Source organism: Callospermophilus lateralis, chromosome 2 (assembly GCF_048772815.1).
Source record: "Callospermophilus lateralis isolate mCalLat2 chromosome 2, mCalLat2.hap1, whole genome shotgun sequence".
NCBI lineage: Eukaryota > Metazoa > Chordata > Mammalia > Rodentia > Sciuridae > Callospermophilus > Callospermophilus lateralis.
Window position 1 is genome coordinate 63,166,895 of NC_135306.1, and position 26,416 is coordinate 63,193,310.

General features: G+C 39.7%; 1 protein-coding gene across 3 annotated transcripts in view; it reads right to left on the minus strand.

The window, feature by feature from the left end:
* Positions 1–762: 762 nt before the first annotated feature.
* Positions 763–26,416, minus strand: part of Rcl1 (RNA terminal phosphate cyclase like 1) — a 65,838-nt gene continuing 40,184 nt past the window's right edge. For 2 of the 3 annotated variants that reach the window (XM_076846004.2, XM_076846006.2), the window contains 4 exons: positions 20,441–20,566; positions 15,986–16,142; positions 11,622–11,725; positions 763–1,607 (listed from right to left, as the gene is read on the minus strand). In XM_076846004.2, coding sequence (XP_076702119.1) covers positions 1,457–1,607; positions 11,622–11,725; positions 15,986–16,142; positions 20,441–20,566 — 538 coding nt within the window. In that variant the 3' untranslated portion in view covers positions 763–1,456. Of the gene's footprint in view, positions 1,608–7,362; positions 7,414–11,621; positions 11,726–15,985; positions 16,143–20,440; positions 20,567–26,416 lie in introns of all 3 variants that reach the window. The other variant, XM_076846005.2, reaches the window with a different exon arrangement.

Below are 26,416 nucleotides of genomic sequence, written 5' to 3' on the forward strand. Positions count from 1 at the left end.
ACCAGAACACAGCCTTTCATTGGCCTTTTTCACTAACAAAAAAGCTTTAAAAAAAAAAAAATGGTACCAAGAAACATTGGTAAGGCAAAGACTATTCCTTTCTGCAAAGCCCACCCAGGTGGAGAATATCATTAGATCCTTCCCCTGCTACCAACCACAACTCCATACATACCAAAATATGAAATCTATTTGTTGGCAGGGAGAATCTACATGGGTCCTGAGTATTTCTGCACATGGTTACTGGGAAGCCTTTATCAAATCCGTTCTTAGAACTGTGTTTGCAGCAAATATTCTTGAGAGATAAAGTAATGTCTCCAGGTAGAAAAAAGAACAGTCTTGCTAAAAAAAAAGAGGTGGAGTTTCCAAATTATGCACTGCATTTAGACGGGCCCCTTCATGTCCACTGTGGGACTTGTGAGATAGGTGCTATCAATATAAAAAAGAAGTTCATGCTGCTTTCTGTGCTGAGTCTAACAGTTCTCTGTTTCTGACCCAGGACTTTCATGTCTTCTTCTAGCATCCATGAAACAGTAATCAACCTTATCAGCTTATGCACAGGTAAAATCCCAGATGCTGACTTCATTATACTTAGACCTTTAAATCAGGAGATCTTACTTTTTTTTTTTTTTTTTTGGTGATTCTTTCACTGCATTTCACCAAAGGTTTGATATTCACTGAACCAATTACAACACTGGGAAGGAGATCTTACGTTTTTACATTATAAATACCAAAGGAACAAAACACACATTTTGAATTTTCTTCTGGAGATAATAAAATTTATATCATAGGGCTGTTATAAGAATAAAATATAGTATGGCACACTTGGTATATGGAAGACATCCAAAACACCCAATAACTGCTCAACCCCAACACCCCAGCTACCCATTCCTCATACACACCATGAACCAGATGAGAAAAAGCATATGTTCATGATAGCAATCCAGTCAGAAGACAAGAGATAAAATGGTCTACTATACCAACTTCAGACATTTGCATGGCACTGCAGGACACATAAAGAGTTCCCACACACATTGTTGCATTTAATCCCTACAATAGATACCATGGTCAAAGAGGTGAGTCCTTGCAGAAAGAAAGGAAACAGATTCCACAGGTCTGGAAGATAGCTGCAGCCCAGAAGTCCATGAGTGTGAGCTGAAAAAGTACAGAATGCTTCTGTGATACTGATTTAGAAGCGTGATCATGTCTTGAGGACACTGTTCCTCTAGGTCAGCCAGGGAACATGTACTTCGACCAGGCCTCCAAGGAATGTCAATGCCACTGAAGAAATAACTGGAATCCACACAGCAGAGAGATGCCTTTTATTTGCATATTGATATTTTAGTAGGAAATCCTTAATATAAGTGGCTATCCTGCTCTGGATCAATACATGTGGACTTGGTCCCTTTGGTGTCTTTGGCAGCTTCTGTAGGCAATGGGGCTTTATCTTGTGACAGTATCACTTGAGAGTCTTGCTAAGGTTGGAGAAGCCAATGCCCACACAGGTCATCAGCACTTTATCCCCACCTTTAAGTTCTTCACCACACGGCTTGGTTTCAATTTTAAACATAATCTGGAAAAAGCTCTTCAAGTGCCGTAAAAATTCTATCCTAAAAACAAACAAACAAAAAAGGGATTTATTTTTTTAAATTTCTCCTCTCCCTCCCCATACCTAGAATTCAAATTTTTAATTTTCAGACCAAATACAAAGATTGAAATTAAGAGTTTCTAATCAAGCAGTATTTACTTATAGCCTACTAATTTCCAAAAAGGATTTAGCTTACAGAGATGCACACAAAACAAGTTTAATTGAAAAAACAAAAGTTAATCCATGACATCCACAACAAATAAACCATTTAGTCCTACAGAGTGTGAACATATGGTGATAATTCTGAGTGGTCCATGCAGACAGAAACATGTAATTCAATGATTCACAGCATCGTGATGTGAAAGACAAGCAAAATGATTCTTTCTGGTGTTTTTAGATAAGTTCTCCCTTCATTCCCCAATAATTCCCCTCTGTTTACTCAACAAATATTGAGTGCGTACTACTACATGCAGGCATTGTTCTTGGTGCTAGGGAAGGTCGTGGCCACCTGAAAAGATGAAAATAAAAATTCTTCCCTCATGAAGATTTTGATCTAATAGTACAGACAAGATAAATAAATTCAATATTTTTGAAAAGTACAGTGGTAATTTAAATAAAGCAAACAACACAGATGGGGAAGATATTGGTCTAACTGTATTTATGCATATTTGACAGAAGGCAAAATTTAATAATATGGTCATGGAAAAGTTCACAGTAAACATGGCAAATAAGATTCAGGAGGTTGTTTCTTATAATCTCACTTAACACAGAGTGTTAACAGCATCCCAAGATGACTTTGGGAATGGCAATTCTGTAGGCAGTGTGGGCAAACAGGCCTCTAAAGGGATGCCCTTTATGAGGTGATGCTGCAGACTCACCACTACCTCATTGAGCCTGACTATAAGACTCACCTGGAGAGGTCACTAAACCTGTGTTCTGATCAACTTGCAATCAAAAGGGAGCAGGTGTCCATGTGGAAGAGCCCTGAGTCACAAACAGGCAAAAACTTGCCTTCCCCACCTTCCTACCAAGAAAGCTATTATTAGTAAGCATGCCTGGCAATTCTTATCAGGCAAGTTTGGGAAACACTGGTTTGGGGAAGAATAGTGGCATTAGCTTCTTTAATGAATATTACAGAAAACCTGTACTATGCTGCCTTCCTATCAAACTACCCAAACTCCATGTCCCATCCAGATAATTCTCAACCTTCACTGTACATGGAATCACTTCGGGGGCTATAAAAATGCTGATCCTAGACATGTAGACCAGTGTAATAGAGTCAAGAAAAAAATACATATTTAAGGGCAATTTGATAATTCAATTGGGAAAGAATGATCTCTTCAAAAATGCTATGGAAACAACCAGATACCCACAAGCAAAAGAATGAAGTTGACCCTTTCTCATTTCACAGAAAAATTAACTCAAATGGATCAAAGACCAAGCTGTAATTGCTAAAAAGATAAAACTTACCAAAAGGGGGGGGGGGAATAAATCTTCATTATTTAAAAAAAATTTTTTTTAGTATATTTTTAGTTGTAGTTGGACATTTACTTATTTGGTGGTGCTGAGTATCAAACACAGTGCCTCACACGTGCTACACGAGCACGCTACTGTTGAACCACAACCCAAGCCCCTTTATTACTTTTTTTTTTAAATAAGTTTTTAGTTGTCAATGGAATTTATTTTTATTTATTCATATGTGATGCTGAGACTCGAACCCAGTGCCTCACCATGCTAGGCAAGCACTCTACCACTGAGCCACAACACCAGCCCCCCTTCATTACTTTTTGCTAGGCAACAGTTTCTTAAGTATGACACCAAAAGCACAACAATAAGAGAAAAAAATAGATGAAATGAATTTCACTGAAATTAAAATCTTCTGTGCACCAAAAGACAATATCAAGAAAGTAGAAAAACAACCTACAGGATGAAAGAAAATATCTGCAAACCATATGTCTGATAGGATCTGGTACCCAGAATATTCAAAATCTTTTTCACCTCAATAGTAATTTTGTTAAAAAAATAAAAAATTAAAAACTAAAAGATGGACAAGAGATCTAAATAGATATTTTCTTTAAAAAGACATACAAATAGCTAGTAAACATATGAAAAGATACTTAATATCATTTGTCATTAGAGAAATGAAATCAAAACCATTATAAGCTGGGTTCAGTGGTACACACCTCTAATCCCATAGGCTCAGGAGGCTAGGGCAGAAGAATCGCAAGTTCAAACCCAGTCTCAGCAAAAGCAAGGCACTAAGCAACTCAATGAGACCCTATGTCTAAATAAAATACAAAATAGGGCTAGGGATGTGGCTCAGTGGTCAAATGCCCCAGAGTTTAATCCCCAGGACCACCCCCCCACCCTCCCCCCCCACCCTCCCCCCCACCCTCCCCCCCCCACCCTCCCCCCCCCACCCCTCCACAAAAAAAAATCCACTATGAGATACTACTTCATACCAAACAGGACGGGTACACTAAAGCCAGACAATAACAATAATGTGGGTGAGGAAGTAAAGAAATTAGAATCCTCACACAATGCTTGTAGGAATGTAAAATGGTACAGCTGCCATGCAAACAAACTGGTTGTTCTTTCAAATGTTAAACAAAAGGCTACCATATGACATAATAATTTCCCTCTGAGGTATGTACCCAAGAGCAATGAAAACAAACCCACCACCTCCCCCACTTTGTCCTAGGGAAAAACAAAAACTCATACACAAACATTTATAACAGCATTAGTTACAACAATCAAAAAGTAGAAACAACCCAAAAGCTCATCAGTTGATCAATAGAAAAATAAAGTGTGACTATTATTCATATTTTAAAAATTTTATTTAAATGTTTTTATTCAGATAAAAATGTTTTTTTATTTCAATAAAATGTTTAAATGATTTATTTTAAATAAAATAAAATGGAATATTATTCAGCCATAAAAAGAAACAGAGTACTAACACATGCTCAACATGGATGAACGTGAAAGTATGTTAAGCAAAAAAAGCCAATCAAAAAGGACCACATACTGTATGGTTCTATTTATATACAACGACCACAACAGGCAAATCTATTACAAAGGCAGAAAGTAGATTAGTGACTGCCTGGGGTTGGGAAGAGTGTAAGGTTGACAAGTGACCACAATTGGGCACATGGTTTTTCTTCTGGGGGTGATGAAAATGTCCTAAATTTAAGCTGTGGTTACACAACTCTGAATCTGCTTTAAAAAAAAAAAAAACTATTAAATTATACACTTTAAGTGTAAACTGCATTGTATGTATATTTCAAAAAAGTTGTTAATAAATAAATACATATCAGGCTGGGGTTGTGGCTCAGTGGTAGAGAGCTTGCATAGCACATGTGAGGCACTGGGTTCGATCCTCAGCACCACATAGAATAAATGAAAAAAAATTTAATAAATAAATACATATTTATGAAGTAAAAAAAAAATACTGATTCTGGTTTTCAACCCTACTCAGTCTATACCAAACTAAATATAAGTCTACTGCAATTATTTTTCCTCCCTCTCTGTGCCTCTGATCTAGTCAAAGGAAACAAAAGGCAACAAGGAGGAAAGAACATCCTGTCTGGCTGAAAATGACCAGTGTGTCGGGGCAAAGGGACAAACCAGCAACTACCCTGGAACACCAGAGCTCAGGTGAGTGTACAAGCCCACAGAAAGCGCTCCACTTCTTTTCATTCCCTTCCACCCAGGAATGTACAGCCTCACCTTCATCTTTAAAATAGCATCAACTCTTCCTATGAAGCATTCCTTAGTCAACAATGCCTACCCTACGGGATTTCCCCTCCCCTCTGGGGTTTCCCCAGCATTCTGTTTCTGGTGTCTAATTAAATGCTTACATACAGTTCTGTCCATAACTGTCCCCTCTCCCTTTGTAAATTATATAAAAGCATCAATGACCTACTCTATAGATGGAATCCATTATAGCTGCTAGGCACTATCTAAGTCCTCAATAAAAAGGCACTGAATAGAATTTAGGAGTTATGGGTGATTTTGAGAAATGACTTCCAACATTTTTGGCAACTAAAGGAAACCAGTTCTCCCCCTGCTGGCTTTTCTGTCTTCCTAACCAATTGAAATTTCTTCCCTCTCTCCATTCATCCCATCACCTCCCTCACCCTGTCCTAGGGAAAAAGAAAAGAAAACAAACACATCAAACCCATACATAAACAGGCCACATCTGTGGGCCAAGCTTCCAGCTGGCAGCAACACAGAAAAAGCCAGCCGTCTCACCCACTCATCTGTATTCTAAGGAGAAAACAGCTTGTTCTCTCTTTCACTGCTGCTGTGGACTAACATAGGCCCGGGGCTCTCTCTGCTCCCAGAGCCTTACCCAGCCTACTTCACTCTGAATCATTTAACTGTGCTTGAAAAGCCAGACACCTCCCCAGCTGGCAGAACTCCTGAGGGGCCTCAGCTTGCTTGATCTCTTGGAGGAGGATGGGAGAAACAGGTTTGGGTATGCAGGACTATGTATTTACAGCTCTGGGGTATTTGTAGCCTTTGGAACAGTTAGAGAAAGCAAAGTCGGTTTGACTTTTTACATAATGTTCTGCCAACCTCTCTGCCTGTCCAAAGAAGGCTGTAGAAGAAACTGGATTAAGGTACATTTCAGAATGTCTTTCCCCCCATCTCCAATCCATTTTCCTTAAGTCTCCAGTAGCTGGAATATTAAATAGCAAAAATTCTTAGAAGCTGAGAAATGACCAGGGATGATGGTAATTCCAACAAACAGCCTTTTTAGGAAAATGGAAACCAAGAGAAGAACAAACTCACCCAGACCTGCATGCAGATGAACAAAGCCTGAACTGGTGCTGCTCCCAAACCCTTCTCCACAGCCCCAGGCTGCCTCCCCATTCACAACACTTCTTTTTCCTTTGCTCTCACAGCGCATACTGCAGACTCACACTTCGTAGGTACAACCACATGGCAGGACAAAGGGACCTACAACACACTGTGGGCAACACTGCCCTTCAACTGATGACCACCAGCACAGTGCAGCTGGTAGCCTTTCAATAGAGCCATTTTAGGCAACTGGAACTCTATGAAACTCCTGGGTGAAGGATTTTACTCCTGACTCGGAGAACTATGTCTGGAAAGAGGCTTTATTTTTTTCAGAGGTGATTTATTTTCAGAAAATAAAAAATGAACTTTTCTATGCAAATCTCCAATCCATCTAACAAGCAGATTTTAGAGAATTCTGGAGCACAGACATAAATTTTCACATATTTTCAAAATGTGGGTTGTTCCCATTGCCATTACCACTGCTGGTCAACAGGCAAGGGCCATCAGATTCATGGCCATTAGCCCACTGAATCCCAATTACCCAAGACTTGCCAGGTCCTGCCCCTTAGAAACAACCCCTCTTACCAGGACCCCTTCTGAAGCATGTTATCGAAGGGAAAGCAATCATGGGCTCAGCTTTTTCTTTGGCAGTTCCACAGACACAAACCATTACAGAAGGCCCTGCCTCTTGCTCCACTAAACCACTCAGTTTCCATGATACTTGGATATAGGACAGACAAGAGTTGGGGTTAGCCACAACACAGGTATGTAAGGCATTATTCAAGAGGTTAAGGAGAAAGAACTGGGAGTAGGAAAAGAAATCTGCTGTAGTCATTACATGGCAGCTTTTAAATATATTGGTGGTGTTTTTTTCTGCCGATAACAGTGTTTCTGAAGCTTATCTAACATCAACTCCAAGAATAAAATTATTACTTCAGGTAACAGAACAAGGCAGCTGCATTGTCGAGACTCACAGTTCCAAGCAGAGTTTGGCCAGGATCAGGCCACGATGTCTCCTTTTTCATCTGAAAAGTAAGGGCATTACTTGTTTTTTACTACATGCCAAATATGTTCTGAGGCTCAAACATTAACAAAGGTGATAGAGCGTCACAACATTTGTAAAGCACTTCATAAATGTAAGGGAAAGGGTGTTGTGTGAGCACCCAGGAACAGTGAAGCTTGTCAATCTGTTGATCTTCATTTGCTGTGCTTCGTTCTGGGCGGGTCAAGCAGCCTGATCGCAACAGTTTAAAAATGATGAGGGGCTGGAGCTCCCTAGCACTTCCAAAAGTAATGGGAAGAAGCTATTTGTCAGAGTTAAGAAAAAAACTAAGTGGCATGATCTATTTTAGACTTCCAACTAAAGATAGGATATAGTTTTACAGCAGAGTTTGAAAGGAAGACTCTCAAGGCACCCTGCCTCAGGCAAAGAGCTGGGAATCCAATAATGGAGAGAATCCCAGCTCTTACATAAGAGCACAGTGATTAAAGGAAACAGGAACTCCAGATAGAGCTGTTCTGATCTGAACCCCACTTCCTGTCTGTGTGATCCTGGCACATGACATGACCTCTGTGTGCCTCAATCCCATCACTTGTAAAATGATGCATATAGTAGTAGTACCTATTGTTGTTGTTGTTGTTTTAACCCACCCCCATAGGATTATGCTGAGAACTGAGTAAAACATTATTTGAAGGCTGGGGATTTAAGTGGTACAGTGTTTCTCTACAATGCACAACCCTGGGTTCAATCCCCAGCACCACAAAGAAAAAAGAAACAAAACAGTATCTGGCTCACAGTAAGCGCTGTTTTTTTTGTTGTTGTTGTTGTGTTTTTTTTTTTTTTTTTTTTGGTTTGTTTGTTTTTTAAATAAACCTCTACTTTTCAGAATTCGTGGGAATAGTAAATAAGATACACATAATTTGCTTAGTAAGAGGACTACAGGAAGTTATTCATGTTTAAAAATCAATGGATATAGATTTGCAGGTAGATGAGTAGACAATTTGCTGCTGACTTCAGTCCTGGGATTGCCCAAAGCAAGTTTACCTCCTAGTGTTCAAAGTGATCTGACTAGGAGAATGGACTAGGGTAGGGCGAGGAGGTGTCCAAGCAGGAACCTTGGTAATAGAACTGACTATCTCCTCAGGAATGTTGCCAGGAGCACTAGCTACCTGACCTCACTTAGGCCTCACTCCCTTTCCATGAGCCCAGGATTTCAGAACCATTCATCTTATCTACAGAGCCTGGCTTATAGATGCTGAACACCACACCAATGGTCCCCCAAACACTCTGTGGCAAATCCAGAACTTGTGGCTGGACTCCAAGGCCTGGCATAGGCATTCACAGGTGACTGGTAACCTCAGTCACCTGTCACAATTTCTAAAAGTACTAATTAAGATGTTTATTGGTATGTATTTTTCTTGCTGCTAATCCAACTTTTAAATTAAGTATAAATCCTCCCCTAAACTATAAAATGAAGCTTTTTAAGTACAAGAGTAGAACCAGTGTCACCAATTTTAAACTACATTTTAAAAAACAAAAACCTACAACAACAACAAATTTAACACAAATAGATTCTCCATATACCAGTGTGTAATCCAGTACTATTTTACTCTGATGAAAAATAATCTCTCTTGCCTTCCTTGAGAATTTCATATGTAGACTTACTTTTTGGACTAGTACAATAAAACTATCAACAGCAACCTCCCAGAGCAAGAGAGTGAGAAAAGAAAACAGGAGGGATACAGATATCTTACTTTCCAGGAAGGGACTGAAAAGTAGCACTGAAAGAAAAAATACCCTTCTTAATCCCAGTGTTCTGTAAATAGACATTTAAAAAAACTACTTAAACAAAGCAAAATATATGCAAACTGCCAGAAGAAATACATTTTTTAAACCAATGAAGATGTTGCTTTGGTTTTCTTTAGAATTGTGAGGTTTCCCCAAACTGACTTCTATAACTTTAACTGAACATAAAAATCTATGTGAACTAGGGAACACCTGTAATCCCAGCTACTCAGAAGGCACAGTCAAGTTCAAGGCCGGCCTGGGTAACTTGGGGGAGACTCTGTCTCAAAATTAAAAATAAAAAGGCTGGGCATGTGGCCCAGTGGAAAAGCACCCCTGAGTTCAACCTCCAGTACTGCAAAAGAGAAAAATGAATGAATGAGAGAGATACTTTGGTCTCCAAAACTCTTGACTCCAACTAGAATAAACTGTTCCCTCTACCATGATGGTACTGACAATGGATTCCCCTATTGGTACTGAAAATGGGCTCTGCCCCATTTTACCCTTGACTGTCCTCATAAGTAAGATGTTGACTATGCCAATAAGGTTCTACCTTTACCATTCATCACTATGGGCCACTGGAGCCTTCCACAGTAATTAAGAGCAAAAAGTATCCAAATACAAACAGAGCTTTCTTGAAAATAAATTCTCTATTCCCTCTCTGTACTAGCTTATCAAAAAGAAGAGAGGCTGCCGTTCCTATCCCAAAACAGAGCCCTCTGCATGAATCCCTGGGAGGCAGGTAAAGCAGAGGAAGAAGAATGTGTCCAAGTCACAGGCCAGGTCTCAAAACACATAATCTTACAATCTGTCATACTCCTTTCAGAGCAGACCACTGTCTTCCTGAGCATGCAGTAATTTAGGCAAGGTTTCTGGAAGACAAGACACTGCAATTAATGTTTGGTGAAGGATGTGCTGAGAAGGATGCAGGAACCTTTAAAAATGTCTAGTCACATCCTGGCCATCTCCAATAGTCTTAAAAAGATTGTTTCTTCTCTGGAGCCAAACTGAAAAAAATCTCCAAAAGGAAAAAAACAATTTTTTTTAGAAAAAAAAATAAATAAAAACATATATTCCATTTTCACATAATGTTCTGCCAAAACCCATGCACAAGGACCACATGCATTTTGGGACAAAAACTCTTTGCTGTGTAAGCTGTGAGGCCTTCTGCTGCCCCTGAAGCAGAGCCTGGGAAAGCAGCAAAGACGCTATCTAAAAAGTGGATTGGGCTTGGGGCAGTCACACAGCTATGTACCACTTCTAGCAAAATTTTGATGAAAAGTGAATATCTGCATTTAGGGTGCTATATTCCCAGCCTTCACCTCCTCTTCAATGCTTCACCATGTCTATTTTAGCAATGTTGACTACTGGTGTTAGCATGTCGTTTAGGATTACTCAATTTCAGGTTTCCTGTCCCATGAAATACTTTACACAAGTTATCAGGAGATAACGTGCTGCTCACCAGTTCCCTTTTGTTAGTCATCCCCCACTGCTAACAGAATGCACTCTATTTTCTTGATCCAAAAAGACCTTCCATCACTAACCCAAAAAATAAAAATAAAATAAAGCCTCCAAAAGAATCTCAGTTCCTTGGCTGTCATGCTCCCAAAGCTAGGACTCACTGCTGCACTGCCCTGTCATAGTTCTTGCCCTTTTCTCAACGTGATGGCACCACCATTCTTCAGTTATCACAGTACTGTACCTTTCAGATATACAGCATCGGTACCATGATAACCGAAAAAGGACAGTTCAGTCTCATATCTAGCTGAGTATTCTCCCTCCCAACTTACCACCCACAGATGGACATATAATCATCATGAAGTACATAAGCACATGAGTATGCCAATTGAAGTCAATTACTCCAATAGGATGTTTTCAGCAATCTCACTATTGATGGAAAATGCTTCTGGTACTGTGCTCTTCATAATTAGTCTTGTGACTAGCTTCTCTTTTTGTTTGTTTTCTTACCTCAGCAGTCAATTTCTGCTAGCATTCAACTGCCAAACTCCCCACTACAATTTCCCTACTAGTCTAGTAATATTACTATAAACTCTGCCTTTCTTCATCATTTCTAGCAAGCTAATACCTATCATTTTGGAGAGAAGGACAGCCCATTTGAGGGACTTAAACTAAGAACAAAATCCAAATTATATAGAACCAGAAATTAACCTCTAAAATTGAAGCAAAATCTAAAGCACAGACAAAAGAAGAACTACTCAATAAATATCTTGTAACTTCCGTTACATGGAAATAAGTGGGTAAGGAGAGGAAGGCAGCAATCCTTGTACGTAAAAAAAAAAAAAAAAAAATCAGGTCATGAGCAGCAACTACCAGTTCATTTAAGCAGGTGGTCATATGATGGGCTATGCGCAGGGCAACATTTCTATCATTTCTACAATTAGAAAATTAAACTGGACAGAATAATGAAGTTGAAAGAAAACGACTTACGTATAAGGAGAGAGTGGTCCTAGCAGAACTTTGGAAACATCCTGCTGTCCAAGGGTCATTAGCAGTAGAGCCAGACTTTGATTTGTCGAGTCCACACATCCACCCTGTAAACACAAACACTTTAATGATTAATCATTATACAAACCAGAAAATGGAAAAACAGCAAAAGAAGGAATGAGGGAAAACCCAGAAACACTCAGAATGTTAGAATGTACTACATAGGAGACTACAACGTTCAAGTAATAATAAAACAGAACACAGGTCTTATAAGAGTAAACCCTGTATCAACTAACATGAGGAAGTTAAACTAACAATTCAGCAAAGCAATTATAAAGCTGAGACAATCAGAATGGATAACATTCAAATTTCCAGAAGTCAATCTAGTGAAAAATGAAACTTTCCCTTGGTAACTGAATAGCAGTGAGACATCATTTTATTAAGTATAAGGAAAAAAGGCAAATTCAAGGAAATGTTCAGTTAATTTCAGAGTTAAGTGCATTATGTTTATATTTCTTCAATCTGTCACAAAACAACACAGTCAACCCGACATAAAAGCAGCTTTCCCTTTAAAGAACCCTACTCCTACACTTATTCCAACCACTCAGAATCTGCTGGTCATGCTCTTAATTCTCTTCTGCACTTCTTCCTGAGTGCCTTGAAACTGGAGAACTGTTACTGTCATATCCCTCCATACTTATTACTTATACATTATTTCCTCCCCATTTTCTTTCTTTTTTCTTCCAAATCAATAAGCAGAACAGGAATCTCTTCAAAAATTTCCTCCCAAGACACAGCTGCTTTGGTTGCCTTTCTTCTTTTGTTCATTTTCTCAACCACTTCAGTCAATTTGCTTCTAGGCATTACTGCTATTTAAACTTGTCTTAAAAATGTCTTTATTTCGGATCATTCTTTCAGGTTAACTTTAGTTGCAACAATTTAAACCTTATATTGTACACAGGGCATGTAGGATGACCTAGAATTTCTACCTATTTTGCACAGGTCACATGTGGCATGCTGCTGTCCCAGGTTAGACTCTGAATAGAATAAGTGGCCAGTCAGTACTGTTCATGGGGGACATTCCCTTCCTTTTTAATGCATGCAGGGTAAGAAGTAAATCAGTTCTCAGGTACAAACACTCATTTTCTGGCTGTCAGATTTCATTTAGTAACCTTGACAAGAACATAGGAAATAAGGGGGGTTATCCTACTGCTAGTGTTAATTAAAATTTATTGCTCTTCCTCAATTACCTAATAAAGAATAGGGAACTATGTTTATCTCACTCAGCAAAATTTAGGACAAAAGTTCCTTTTCCAAACAAAATCAGAAATCTCACCAACAAAATTAATTCTGTTTTACAGATCTTGCTCCCTTTCATAATACAGCCTAAAATCAAACTGTTCTCTTCGGGCTCTGCTTCCTATCACTATGCTGTTATCGCACCATTCTCAACTGATTCTTATTAGATACTGGACCAATATTTTAATGCAATAAATATGTTAGGGTCCTTTGCAGGATACCAAGGAGGAAGTTGTGGGAGCTACCAGATGCCAAGGCATGGGATAGGTTGCCTGCCAATTACCCAGTACCAGAGGGAGGCTTTGAGAAGCAGGTACTTGAACCGTCCCTGAACAGATGAACAGGCTTTGGAGAGGGAGAGCAGGACAATGGGAAATAATGAGCCAGGGCCAGTGTGGAACAACCATAGGGGGAAGGTGGGGTAGCCAGAATGAGGAAAGGCTTTCCTAACTAGGTTAAGAGTACTGACTTTATCTCAGGAAAGTGAGAAGCCAGGGAAGGTCCCTGAACATAGAAGCAAAGAGATCAACACGGTGTTTGGAGGGATATTTAGACTGCAAAGGAGGCTGGAGAGGATTTGGAAAGGACTTCTCTGGGCCAGTGTCCATGTATAATCCAGGTCTGAGATGAGGTGAGGTGGCATGGGATGGGCAGGACAGGAAGGAAGTTCCTGGAAGTCTGGTACAGAATCTAGGGGCTTAACAATCAATAAACAAAGGAATTGGGTCAGAGCCTTAAAATTTTGGTAAAAATAAGGAGTACCTTCAAAAGGGGTGGATTTTTATTACTCATTCAAATCATGTTGCATCACAGATCTGTAAAGAATTACTTTAAAAAGCATGAAGTATATTCTTTTACCAAGTAAAGATTATAGTCACACAAAGAAGTTTTCTTAATGATTAAAACAAAACAAATTTGGTCAAAAAATAACAAAATGGTTTAATAAAGCTCTTAAGTAGAGTAAAGGGAAAAAAAAAAGGGGGGGAGAGGGCCTAATCCAGATTGTTTGTTTTTCCTCTTGTGGACTGGTGGGCTGTGCTTTCACCCTGAGGCTCATAATTCATTCCAGCTGTGTCTGTGAGCTCCCTGAGACTGCTCTAAAATGTGACGCTTTCAATTCTCCTAAGGTCTACTAGAAAGGAAGAGAAAAGGGCCCATGGTCCAAGGGAGGGCTGGTTAGCCACCACAGGATCAGGTAAAATAACCCTAAATAATTCAAAAACGAGCTTGGGTACACACATATTACATGCATCTTTTTGCCTTTCATAATGTATAGATAGCAAATGTCATGAATTAATTAGTTGGCAGATCAACCTCTTCATCACTGACTTTCAAACTTTTAGCTACTACCCATCTTTCAAAACTATCACCAAAGCTAGTAACAAAAAAATGAACTGATTTAGCACCAAAAATCTTGCAGCAGATCTTGACTGCATGAGACCTGTAACAGGACACTTCCTCCTTGAGGAGAATTTTACCTCCTTCCTCCACTGTGGTCCCACTGTGAGACAAGAAGAGAGGGCGGAGCCACTGTCCACAGGGTACAGCTATAATGCTTTGTCTTCCATTTTTAATTAGATGAACATTATTACATAAATCCACTTAGGATTTGGAAATTTTAATTAATTCTGAAACAGTTCATTCTCACTTATCTCACCTTGTGACCAATGAGATATTTTCAAGAACACTGGCATAATCAGGGAAGCAGACTATGACAGTAAACTGTCTTTCACTGTAAGGCCTTTCAAGGGAGCAATACCCAGAATCCAGGCTCCTCTGCACCTACAGAGATTAATAAACTGAACCAGTGGCAAAAGGTAGAATTAAAAGAAAAACAAAACCACCAGTGTACCCACTTAACTGATTTTATTTCACTGGCTCAGATGTGATTTTTGCTACTTTAAACAGGATACAACTTCCTTGGAGACCACAAAGATGACTAAAAACCAGAAAGAAATACATAAATAGTAAGATGGAAGCTCCTTAGATGGAAAAGAGAGAGAATTTACAAATATTAAACACCCTCCAACAGATTTTATATTCAAGATTTCTTGAAAATTTTGAGTGCAATCAGTCTCTATTCCTACATGGCAACAACTAAGGGAGATGACAGTCAAGCCATCTGGATTATGTTCTTACTAGTGTCTAGCCCAAAAATGTGGAGCCTACCATCCCTCAGAACCTGGCCTGCATTCTGCACATGTTGGGAAGGGTTTTGTCTTTTTGAGGCAGAACCAAGGCAAAAGAGAGTACAACTGATCAAAATTCTGGTACTAGGTTTATGACACTCTTCTAACCTATTACATGGCATTTTGGAGAATGTACTTTCAGACAGCTGCATCTTATTCCTACTGCCATCATCTTCTCTTCCCTCACAATTTCTTCCCTTACTTTAGGTCGCCTCAGCTATTTTGGGGAATCAATAAAAGTATATGCATGCTTATGTGCACATTGCATGCATGGATTAACACAGAAAGATGGTCACTAAGGCAGGTTGATCTGAGCTGTGTCCCATCAGCAGAGGTGCAGAAGCAAAGTGATAATCAGCTGAAGTATGTCCTCAACGTTGTATTGTCTTTTCTTTGCCCCAGGTTCTCATGCTTTCCAAAGCCCACCATAGTATGACACTGGCCTGCTTTCCCTAGACATTCATCTATGCTCTAGAATAGATTGTAAAATCCAACCTGCTGGCATTAATTTATACTGAATCAATGGTCACATGCAAAGCCAGATTTCCACTTTTTCTTGAAAATCCTGAATGCAAGGAGTCCCCATTCCCACATGGCAACAACTAAGAGAGATGACAGAATCTGTCTAGTCAGAGCAGTATACTAGTCACTAGTCTTACCTTACCTGCTTTATTTTTTTAACCTTCACTCTTTTGCCTATTCCAGTTCTTTCTCTGCCCCCATTAAAACTTTTTGCTGTAGTTAATGCTAAACTGTTTGATAAATAGGTGCAGATTAACTCCTTGGCTTAAGCCCTTGGAGAACACCAAGAATGGGTGACACCAAACTGCTTTTCCCTGATTACTCTTCTCCTAGCACCCGCAGAGGCTGAAGACATACCCTGTAGATTTCTTCAAGCAGAAGCCTGGCACAGTTCTTGCCAAGGTCCTCTGGAAGCACAGCTGCTCCCTGGCCCTGTGGGTTGGAGGCCAGTTCAGCACTGAGGAAGGTGCCATTGGTGGTCTCAGCAACCAGTGACAACCCAAAGCCTGGAGACCTAGGGATTCAAAGACACAGACACTTAGTTGGTAAAGGTACATGGGCCAGCAAGTAGAGAACAGAAACATCTTTTGGATGGGCACTGTGTCCTAAGGCTTCCTTCTGTTTGCATGAAGCATTAGAGTGCCTGTAGCTTACACTGGAAATAACAGATGACATAGTGAGGTCACACAAAGCAGAACTAGCAGAGGTATAAGTTTGCATTGCTTTACCTCTTAGCCCTCCACTCCCTCCCCTCCTTAGCTGCAAAAGCTCTTCTGTGAGAGTTTGTAACAATCAACAGTACCTGATAACCTCAAGGGCTATCAAGTATTGAGTACCTACTTTCTGCCAGTTATGGAGCTAGGGGCTTTGCAAATAAAACTTGTGATACTACAAACGCTGCATATGAGCTATTATTATTTTAATTTTACAAATAAGAAAAATATTGAGATTAAGCAGTCTGAACCAAGTCCACATATCTATACAGTGACTGAAATGAGTTCCAAATGCCCATCTTACAGATCCAAAAGCCCACAGAAGTTCTCCACCACAGCACTCACTCCAACCTATCACCAGCAGCCCAGGAGGCATATAGGCCCTGGAGACCACTGATCAAAACTTTCCTTGAGAAACATCAGGTGTTTTTCCCAAAATGAAAATCATGACACAAACTAGACCGGGCCTAGATAAGACATACCTTTACATTTTTGTCCTCATAGGATAGCACTAAACTCAGAATTCAATTAATATAAGCAAAGAGCTTGCACTATGTTCTCTCTCATAATGTTTCTACCACCCAACAGCCAAACTCTAACATAACACCCTGCTTGTTCTGGACCACAGTAGACTCTTTCACTCATGTATCCAACAAGCATCTCAGGGAAAGCACCCACAGGCCAGGAACTGGGGGTACTGTGGTAAACACAAGAGTAGCAACCAGGTTAAACACACACACACACACACACACACACACACACACAAAGCCAATGAAAACAACATTCCATAAACAATAAAAAAAAGTACCTTTTCTCAAAATTTTAAGATTTGGTACCTCAAATCTACTTTGCGTTTTAAGTAAAAGTGTTATCAAGAAAGCTATAGTTCTCCCAACAGCAGTCACATGTGACTTGCAATCACAACAAATGACCTGCTTTCTTCAACACAACTCAACATTGCTCATGAAGTACCTTCTGTTTGTCCAACAGAAAGCTAGCCAAAATTATTTGTTTGAGAAAAACTATTTATGACATTAATAAGGTTTTAAGTATACATGAGATCACGATGTGGAAGAACTATACTGATCAGTTATTTGAAAATTAAATTGTCACCAGGAGTGGTGGTGCATCCCTGTAATCCTGGGTATTCAAGAGGTTGGGGCAGGAGGATCACAAGATCAAGTCCAGCCTGAATAATTTACCTCAAAATAAAATTTAAAAAAGGACTGGGGATGTAGCTCAGTGTTTGCCTAGGATGTATGAGGTCTTGAGTTCAATCCGCAGTTCCATAGGGGGAAAAAAGAAACAAATAATTTCAATTAATTCAATCATCTAATCAATCAATATTTAGTAACACCTGCTAAGAGAAAGGGGCACAACAACTTACCCACTTAAGCAAAGGCTCAGAGCACTCTGACTCATGTTTAACAAGCTAACATTACCCACCATCAGAAATGCCTAAAAATTCTAGCACGACCCCAAGTTGCCTTTGAGTCACTTGATCAGGAGGAGGAGGGTGATGGCACACAGCTTATCACAGAGGAAGTAGCATGCAAAAAAAAAAAAACCAGAAAAGAGAGGAAGGGAGACCCAGAAGACAGGCTGATACTGCTGCTTTAACCCACTGACCTGCATTTTCAAATTTTCCTTTCCATGTGAATTTTTTAAGGTGGTTAAATCAGTACTGTTCCACTTAGTTGTTTTCTTTGTTGATACTGGGGATTGACCCCTAGGTTAACCACTGAGCCACATCCCCAGCCCTTTTCATTTTTTATTTTGAGACAGGGTCTCGTTAATTTGGCTAGGGCCTTGATAAGTTGTAAGTCACTTTGAACTTGCAATCCTTCTGCTTCAGCTTCCCAAGTGCTAGGATTACAGGTATACACCACTTCACTCAGCTCACATAGTATATTAGGCAACTTTTGGAGAAAATAAAGAATATATAAAGAATATACATTGAGCGTTATGTATATTACTCTTATTTTCCCCTCAATTTGGGGTGGGTACATAATTGGGCCTAATTTATGTTAGGTTGACAACGCAGCAAGCCATCAGGTGACCTGATTATCTGCATTGGTATAGATGAAAAGGAGAGCCTCCAAATGGGAAAGGGCTAGGAAACAAAGTATTTACTCTGAGAGTGAAAATGGGTCACTGTGAAATGATACGCATGCTAGTCATAGCACTGACACAGACCACCAAAAATTGCCAGCCCTCTGGGGCCTGGACCATGGCCATAGAATAAATTCTCACTCATCTCTAATGGTAGGTGATGTTAAATAAACTCACTCCTATATTTGAACAAGCCAACTTGTGGGTATTTCACTGAATTAGAAGAGAAAAATACACATCCATGACTTCATTAATTTTAAAACCAGAGAAAAAAGATCATCATTTGTTATCTCTAACTGGAAATTTAGAAAATTAAACACAAACTTAACTCATACATTGGTTTTATGTCATTTTGCAAATGGAGCATGGAGTCAATGACCCATGGATCTATATCATGTCCACATCCTGATTCATATGTAGTAAGGCTTCTTTCTACTCACTGTTAGCAAGCATGAAACTTGATCATGCACTAGGGTCAGCTGAGTCAGAGGCATTATTAAAAGCTCCACTATAGCTGGTAGCAGTCAGCATGGACTTCAGGCCTGCTCTACTTCATTCCTGCCCACTTATTGCTAAAGCTATCGACCAGATTTAAAAAAAAAAAAAAAAAAAAAAAGGACTATCAAGATCAGGCCACTTGGACAGCTTCTGCAGCTACCTATCCTTCCCTAGCCCTCTTTAATCCTTCTCCAGAAAACAGCTTGACAACATAATTCCAGACTTACAGCCAAGATGGGAGTGGGGGAGGGACAGCAATAGCAGGCAGGCACTGTTTCTGTAGCAACTACCTTCAATGTGTAAGTAAAGAAAATACTATTGATGCTTGAGTAATAAATCAAAGTTTTGAAGACATCATTGACTTTCCCAACCCCCAGCTTTGCAGAGAAATCCTTTCCCAACCCTGACCTCTGACACCACCACCTTTGTTGCTTTGAACTATGAGCCAACATCATATTTCTGAAATCACCTTCACCAAGGTCAAAGATCTTCACTCACACTTAACCCCTTTCCCCACAGTTCCTCTTTTCTTTTTGCTAAGTTAAAATAGACCTTGGGTGGGAAAACTGTGAAAAGGATCAGCTATGGTACCACTTAAGAAAAAGTTAACTTTGACCCACAATAACCAACTTCACACTATTTTTAGGAGACACAACCTAAAAACTTCAGATTAAAAATGTAATGACGCCATCACTCACACTAAAATGATTCAGCAAAACAGAAAAACAAAACCCACAAAGAAATAAAGTAAATGTGGCAAAACACTCATTGCTAACTATAAGCAATAGGAAGCTATGCAGGTGTTCACTGTACTATTCCCTGAATTTTTTGTAGGCAATAAACAAAAATGGATTTAATTGCTTCCCTACCTTCCCAGTTTCTAAATACACCAACAAAACCCAAAACAGGCATTACGCAGATCATTTTTTTCCTCTATTTTCATTTTAATTTTCCTTCAAGTTTTTTTTATTTTTTTTAATTTCAGTTTATATTTAGTTTTTTTAATTTTTTACCAAAGTCTTTAAGTAAACTCAATTCAAATCTGTAATAACAACTTTCTCTGGATCTAGGTGTGTTGTTATTACAGATGGAGAAAGAAGCTGACTTGCAGGTAAATGACAGAGAATTTTTTCCCCCTGTACTGTTATTTGTTCAGGGTATAAGAATCTGTTCATTTTAAATTTTTGTTGGGCTAGAGTGTAGATGGAATTAAAGCCCAAGTCACTTTTTATTAATAGATAGGTTTAATCCCCAATGGTTAAGAACTAGACCCTAAGCTCCTAGCCCTGGCCACTGGGATGTTTTCCAAGTGACAGTGACTCAGAAGTGCCTATTGGTGATAGAAGCAATAAGTTGGAAGGAAATTAATTCTGAAATAATTCTTCCCCTGCTACCCAACCTCAGAGCTGGCAGTTTTAACTTTACCCAGAAGAGACATGTAGCTACCAAAGGTAGCTACAAAAGTAGATTCCAAAATGAAGACACTTACTTCCCAGAGTTGACTCCTTTCATGTGATCTGTGTAAATATAGATATCAGGTATGAACTTGTTGAGGATGCCCCTTGCAGAATCCACGATCCGGTTTGCCATCTGAGGTGATACACGTACAGAGTACCTGTAATCTGGAGTTAAGGGTGTCATGTTCCTTGGGCTCCGGGATAGAAGAAAGTCAGTTCTAAAGCTGACAAAGTGTTTTGGAACTGTAATAACATACAGTTGTAACATAGTTTTCCAACTGTGTTTCATTGTTTAACTTTATAGTACCATAACTCAATTTTTTTCATTATAATTATAAAAGGCTTAATTGGTCAAAATTAAAAAACGTAAATTCAGGGCTGGGGCTGTAGCTCAGTGGTAAAGCATTTGCCTTGCATGCATGAGGCACTGTGTTCAATACTCAGTACCACATAAAAATAAGTAATTTTTATGTGGTATGTGGCTTAAGCGGTAGCGAGCTTACTTGGCATGCGCGGGACACTGGGTTCGATTCTCAGCACCACATAAAAATAAAATAAAGATGTTGTGACGCTGAGAACTAAAAATAAATAAATATTGAAAAATTCTTTTTCTCTCTCTCTCTTTAAAAAAAAATAAGTAAAATAAAGGTCTATCATACCCAAAGTTAGCCAATCCCAAAAAAACAAATGCTGAATGTTTTCTCTGATATAAGGAGGCTGACTCATAGTGGGGTAGGGAGGGGGAACATGGGAGGAATAGATGAATTCTAAATAGGGAAGAGGGGTGGGAGGGAAAAGGAGGGAGCAGGGGATTAGCAAGGATGGTGGAATGTGACGAACATCATTATCCAAAGTACATGTGTGAAGACACGAACTGGGTGTCAACATACTTTATATACAGAGATATGAAAAATTGTGCTCTATATGTGTAATAAAAATTGCAATGCATTCCACTGCTGTTGTGTATTTGAAAAAAATAAAAGATTAAAAAATATCTATCAACAACTTTTTTTTTTGTTGTTTGTTTGTTTGTTTTAAATAAAAACATAAATTCAGAGACTGGAAAATATAAAACATGAGCTCTTCCATCCCTGCCCTCACCCTATTTTCTATTCACACCCCTCTATCTAGAAATGGCTCAACTCTAGGAGTGAAGACAATTGCCTCTCTGCAAGTCATGGGTCAGGTTCTCTTCAAGCTCAACACCTGAGAACACTTTTCTATTCTCTATCCATTCCCACTTCTGTAAGCAAGAAGTCTTTCTCTTAAGAACCTAAGGTCAGGACAGACACCACACTGAGGCACATCAGGGCCAATCCCAACCCACCTCCTATATGCTGACAGGGAAAGCAAAAAATGTTTAATCAAAGAGCCAGATGAGTACTGTTTTTTTCAAACTTACAGATCCTATTGTTTCTATTATTTAACAACTAATTATTCCATTTGTGTATGATACAGGCTCCTCCATCTGCTATGTTATGGTCAAAAATACTGATCCCTAGCACTTCCCAAAGGAGGCACCCCGAAAAGAAAGGAAGAAGATATTACTAAAGCAAGTAAAAGGCTGGTGCTTGAGGATGTGGAAACTGTTAGCTAAAATCAGACTTTATTACAGAGACTGGTTCTTCCCAACCCCATATGTCAAATTAAAAGTATTAAGCACTTTCAGGTGCAATATATGGTTAAAAGCTGATTGTATATGTAGGACTAAAGAAATTGAAAAATAATGTCACCTTCCCACCCTGATATGAACCACATGGCAAGTCCAACACAAAAAGCAAGGTGCCATTCCAGCCTAGCTGTTCAAGAATTACTGTCAATAATACATTTAATTTTCATTTGAACTGTAAAAACAAAATGCTATACAAGGAACCTGACCTGACGTTTACATCCCCCACCACCAACATCTGATTCATCCTGAACATTTTACTAACAGAGCAATCTCCTTTAGGCTGGTGAGTGTCCCAGTGACTCCTGACTCTTCAGGGTCCTTTGGAAGACTTTTCAATCTGCTCAGTATGTTCATCCCCAGCTTTGCACTATCACTCCCTACAACCCCCCCCACACACACACACATTCAAACTGTCCAAATTCTTCAGTGTGAACTGCCTTCTACCATTTTCCAGTCCAGAGTCCTCTCTCCTTCCCTCCCTCTCTCTCTCCTATAACCCTCCAGTCAGCACCCACCTGTGTTTTTCCCCTGAACTCACCATGTACGTCCTTTCACATGCACACATCTTGCTCTTGTTCTGCAGAAAGACCATATATTCCATAAGGCAGGAACTTTGATTCTGTATCCCTTACAACTCTCCAATACACTACTTTTGTACCCAGAAATACCCAATAAATATTTGACTAGACAAAAAGGACAAACCTGAAATGAGGAAAGAGCAAAGAAGGATTTTTCAATACACACACAGTCCAGTTACATCACCCCTGCTCCTGTCCAGAACATACTTCTAACCGCAGACAGTTTAGACAAATTGTCCCAAGTCTCATACCCTTTGGACTGAGTGGGTGCCACCCTGAAGGCTTAAACCTACCTACCCTCCCCAGAACTGATGATGTATCCTAATACATAATCCACAGCACTCATGGCTCCCAATATCTTTGGCGTCGTATCACCTTTTTTTAAAAAAATTTTTTTTATAGTTGTAGATGGACAGCATGCCTTTATTTTATTTGTTTATTTTTATGTGGTGCTGAAGATCAAACCCAGTGCCTCACACGTGCTAGGCAAGCGCTCTGCCACTGAGCTACAGCCCCAGCCCCATATCACCTTATTTTATGCTCACAGCAACCCTGCGGCAAGGGCCATGATGCCTAGTTCTAGGGCTCACCTTAAGAAACAGAACTAAGACACTTGCTCAATATTAAACAGATCTGACTTTCAAAAAAATCTTCCTCTTACCCCTCCAAAAATATGGAAACCAGGAGGATAAGAAGGGTGTGTTTTTTAAGTGAAAAGAGATGAACACTTTCTCAAGTGCCTTCCCTACAATCAAGGAAAGGAAAAAAGATTACTCCACAAATTCCAATTCATTCCCAATTCATCTATAAGCTACTTCGTTTAATTTTTATGTACCAAATCATGAGCTCTGGGACAACACGATAAAACTAAAACAGTGTTCCTTTCTTTCTTGCCTCACCTCAGGCAAAGGGAGAACCACAGTGGGTGGCATTCAATAAAAGGTAACTACTGTCTATTCACAGTATTGGCAGGAATCAAACCAGCATCCTCCCAGGCCCTGGCTGGTTGGTCATCATTCTGCAGAATGCAAGAGAAAAAAAGATGCATTGGGAAGGAACTCAGTTAAAACCACAGTTCTCCCAACCACAGCTCTCCCAACTCAGCCCTCCTGTGAGGAAAACCACCAGTGAGCTCAGTCCTACAGCCAACCAGCCCTACAAGTAAATAAACCACAAATTTAAAGCTTTTTCCAAAAGCAGTTCTTTTTTCCCAGGCTCCAAAACTGGCAAAGAAGATGATAATTCAAACCTACATTCCTTTGAGGTGTTTGTTAAATGGGCAGTTCTGGAGACCAGTGGCTGGAATGTTTGATCCATAGACAGTAATCTGAGAAAGGGTGCTGTGTTGACTTTCCTGGGGAGTTGAGAGAAAGCCTCTACTAGTCACAGATACACTGGGGATGGTTTAGGTATTCTTTATCTCACTTAAGACCGAGACAAACATGAGACCTTGCAAGTGTTTTCCTGATTCTAAACAGGGAAGGTTCAAGGAACACTAACAGGAGAAGCCAGAGAAAAACAAATTTGCATCCAGGGGGGCGCCAGGGCACCAGCAACTCTTCCAGCTTTTATGTTCTCTGTAAACCCTCGCAGCTTCCCACATCCCACCACCACCACCAAAGGAACACTCGCCAGGCTTTGAATACTCACAACAGAGAGCACAGGGGCACCCCAGTATGATGCCTCCATGAAACCTAAGGGATTATGACAAGACCATATCAAAACAAACAGAGCGCACTGCCGGAAATCACAGTTATGGACCACAGACTGGATTCCAAGCAGAGTTCACTGCCACAATACAACATTAAAGAAACATATCTCAAAAAAGGAAAAGCAACAAAACTCAAAATATTCCTGAAAGTGTATAGCATTTCATGTACAAGGCCATTTAACTACAGTACTTTGGACAACAATGAAAAATGCAAAACAATTCAAGGGTCGTAAATAAGATTTGACTTTTTGGAGTCCTTTATATGGCAGAATACATTGTGTTTATTAATAAGATCCATCTATAAGTGATTGACATGGATCAGTAGAAAAGGAAATTTTGGTTTTAAAAAACATGCATACCTAGCCAGGCACAGTGACACACGCCTGTTATCCCAGCAGCTGGGGAAGCAGAGGCAGGAGGATCAGCAAAAGTGAGGCACTAAGCAATTCAGTGAGACCCTGTCTCTAAATAAAATACAAAATAGGGCTAGAGATGTGGCTCAGTGGTTAAATACTTCTGAGTTCAATCCCTGAGACCCAAAAACAAAAAACAAAAAACACACACCTAGTCACACTGTATTTCATTTCTTTATAACCTTCTCTATAGCCTTTTTTTCCAGCTCCTCAGAATCCAAGAATATCAAAATTGAACAATCTTAGGAAATCACTCAACCAATTTAACTATCAATCAAGTTGGGGGCTTCCAGGACAGGAACCATTTCTCCTCAATTTGCCCGTGTTCTCACACAGATAAGGTTTGGCCCTTAGGTAGTTCCCAGGACAGCCATCCAAAAACAGACAATAAACCAGTGAAATTCTGTTATATATTCCTCCGTTCTTTTTTATTTTTCCTTTTATCCCATTTGTGGCACTGGGGAATGAACAAACCGAGGGCCTTGGATATGTAGACTAGTGCCCTACCACTGAACTATACCAGCAGCCCTTTTTATTTTATTTTGAGATACGATCTTGATAAGTTGCCCAATCTTATCTTGAACTCATCATCTCCTACCTCAGCTTCCCAGGTAACTGGAAGTATGAGCCCCCATCCTTGGCAATTCCTCTGCTCTTGATGATTCTTACAAAGAACTTCAGGCAGCATCACAAGTTTGATCTTTTAGGTAACAATTACACTCTCCATCTTGTGGCTATGCAGCCCACCCTATTCCATGTCCTTCACCACTTTTTATTCAGGTTAATCAAGGCCTCTGAAAAGTTAATCCACACCATACCTCTTTTCCTCCAAGTAAGACCATCCCTGTTTCTCAGTAAAAATTCCTGAGAAATGCAAAACATTAAGCACACACCTTGCCCCGAGAAGCAGGCATCCTGGCCTACCTTCTTCCTCTACTTCCAGGAAAGTCACTGTCTAACTCATCCACCTCCTTTGCCTCCAACACCTAGCTCTCTTGTCTGCACGTAGAATCTTAACTCTTTTAATAACTAAAACATCAAAACAGAATTCCCTAAACATAATTCCTACCCTTCCACACAGCATACATATCTACTTCTGTTACACCTGATCTTCAAATCTATTAAGATCTCCAATCCCTTGACTTCCTGCCTTCTCCAGGACAGTGAGTCCTGCTACCTTACCGAGTAAGTCGCGTACTGGCAATTGTTTCAATGACATAACTGTCCACACTCTACCTCTTTCCACCTGTCATCCTGCACTGCTCACCCACCTGGTTAAGTGTATTCATCCCCTGGGTGAAACTAGCCTTCCTGCCTTCTCTATTCTTCCCTCTAGGATGCCACCATGACAAAATTTCAACTTAAGCTGAGCCCTTATTGCTGTTCTCCAAACCTTTTTATTATCTTCAGTTACTACATAACTGGAATAGCACACCTTTACCAACTTTGTCACTCTCCTTGTCCTACCATGCTGCTCCTCTTATCTTCGATACCATCCTATCTCAATAAAAACTAAAAATTCACCCCATCCCCTTCTACTCACCTCCACACAGTTCTATCTTCAGCCATCCTTACTATATGCCTATATACTTGAATCCCTCCAATAAGAGTAAAAATAACAGCAGCCACCATCT